We start from the raw sequence: 2,452 nt of genomic DNA on the forward strand, positions 1-2,452 counted from the left end.
ATTGATTTATATCCTGAAACTATGGAATATGATCCAAAAGGACATTTTATTGCAGCAGTTGGTGGTGGTGATTATAATATTTATGCAGCAGTTCAATGCGTTCAAAGACTTATGGTAGTGGTGAAGAATTAGTTTGGAGTTCAACAAGTGGATGTTATGCAGTTAGATCTAAATCTAATGAAATTAAGATTTACAAAGATTTTAAAGAATTTAAAGTATTTAAACCATTCTTTACACCAAAACAAATATTTGGTGGACAATTATTAGGTATTTCATCAAAGGAATTTATTTGTTTCTATGATTGGGAAACATGTCAAATGATTAGAAATATTGGTATTATTCCACGTAAAGTATATTGGAATGATGATAGTGTTTTAATTGCAAGTGAAAATGAATTTTACTTGTTGAGATATAATTCACAACTTGTTAAAAATGCTTTAAAAACAAGAAATCCAGAAGAAGAAGATTCACAAATTGAAGATTCACTTATTTTAGAATATAATATTGAAGAAAAGATTCGTGAAGGTCAATTTATTGGTGAAACATTTATTTATACAAATAATGATTCTAGATTGAATTATGTTATTGGTGGACAAGTTACAACAATAACACATTTAGAAGATTCTAAACATTTCTTTTTAGGTTATGTTTCTAAACATAATAGAATTTATATTATGGATAAGGAACGTAATATTCTTAGTTTTAGATTATTTGTACAAGTTTTACAATATGAAACTTTAATTTTAAGAGGTGATTTAGAAACTGCAAGTTTATTATTACCTCAAATTCCAAAAGATGAATATAATAGATTAGCTAAATTCCTTGATCAACAAGGATATAAACAATTAGCAATGCAAGTTACACAAGATGATGAACATTGTTTTGAAATTGCAATTCAATTAAATGATTTACAAAAAGCCTATGAAATTATTAAAAAGAGTAAATCAGCATTAGAAACTAAATGGAAACAATTAGGTCAATTAGCTTTATCACAATGTAATATTGAATTAGCAAGAGAATGTTTTGAATTGGGTAATGATTTTGGTGGATTATTATTATTATATTCAAGTATTGGTGATCGTGAAGGAATGATTAAATTAGCAGAAATGGCAAAGAATAATTCAACTACAAGTTATAACAATATTACATTTATGTGTTATTATTTATTAGGACAAGTTGATAATTGTATTAATTTGTTAATTGAAACTAAACGTTTACCTGAAGCTGCTTTATTTGCTAGAACTTATGCTCCTTCTCATGTTTCAAGAGTTGTTCAATTATGGAGAAGTGAATTAACAAGTGATAATCAAAAAGTTAATTCTCAAAGATTGAAATCTATTGCTGATTCACTTGCTGATCCAATCGATTATCCAAATATGTTTAATAATTTTGGAGATTCTTTACAAGTTGAAAAATTTATGAATAGAGATTTTTATACAAAATTACAAAATAATGAACTATCTTCAAATCAATATCAAAATATTAAGAAATCTTTATATAACACTGATTGGATTGAACAATATAAACAAGAAGGTGAATCTCAATTTAAAATTAATTATATTCATCAAGAAGTAGAAGAAGTACAAGTTGAAGAAAAGGAATCATCAACTACTCCAATTGATACCACTACCACTACAACTACTCCACAAGAAGAATAAGTGATGATGGTAATGATAAGATGAGTGTAATGATAAAGATTGAAACATTATGTAAAAGTATTATTATATTATTAATAAAAAGTCAAGTTAAAAAAAATGATTGAAAAATTGAATCAATTATTTAATAGTTTAATGTCATCACAACAAAAGATGAGTGAATTGTCATTATTTGGAAAGTTATCATCTTCATCATCACTGACACAAATATTAATATTTATTATTAGTATTATAACAGGTGGATTCCGATATTATCAAACAATTAATAGAAAATCAATAACATTTAATTCAATACCATCACTACAATCATCCAATAATAATAATTTATCATCATCAAATGTAAATAATCAACAACAACAACAAATAAGGAAAGTATTAACATCACCTTATTTTGGAGAGAGACCACATTATTTTCTACCACCATCAGATGTAGAACAATACAGAAAAACCATCAGTAATAATTCTAATAATTCTAATAATTCTAATTCCAATAATAATAATAATAATATTAAAAAACAAATAGAACATTATTATATTCCATATCCGAATGATCCACCACATACATTTCCATCAATCAAGGCTAGAAATTTATTTACAAAATCACCTAAAAAATTAAGTCAAATTTATATAGAAAGAATTGATCCTATTAATAGATCTAATTTAAGAACAGGTGCTAAATTAAAAGTACCTTTACAACAATTAGAAGAAAGATTTAGAACTGTTTATTCAAATGCAAATGAAAATGGTTTAGAAATTACTATTAATAGTAAATCAGATAAACCTTTTGAAAAATTAGG

General features: G+C 25.2%; 1 protein-coding gene across 1 annotated transcript; it reads left to right on the forward strand.

The window, feature by feature from the left end:
• Positions 1-95: 95 nt before the first annotated feature.
• On the forward strand, positions 96-1,715 carry NAEGRDRAFT_60087 (coatomer protein complex subunit beta; the record flags this gene model as incomplete). Its single annotated transcript, XM_002668223.1, has 1 exon — positions 96-1,715. One exon carries the CDS (start codon positions 96-98, stop codon positions 1,656-1,658), a length of 1,563 nt encoding a protein of 520 aa, XP_002668269.1. The 3' UTR covers positions 1,659-1,715.
• Between the last annotated feature and the right edge of the window lie 737 nt (positions 1,716-2,452).

Source organism: Naegleria gruberi (genome assembly GCF_000004985.1).
Source record: "Naegleria gruberi genomic scaffold NAEGRscaffold_483, whole genome shotgun sequence".
Taxonomy (NCBI): Eukaryota; Heterolobosea; class Eutetramitea; order Acrasida; family Naegleriidae; genus Naegleria; species Naegleria gruberi.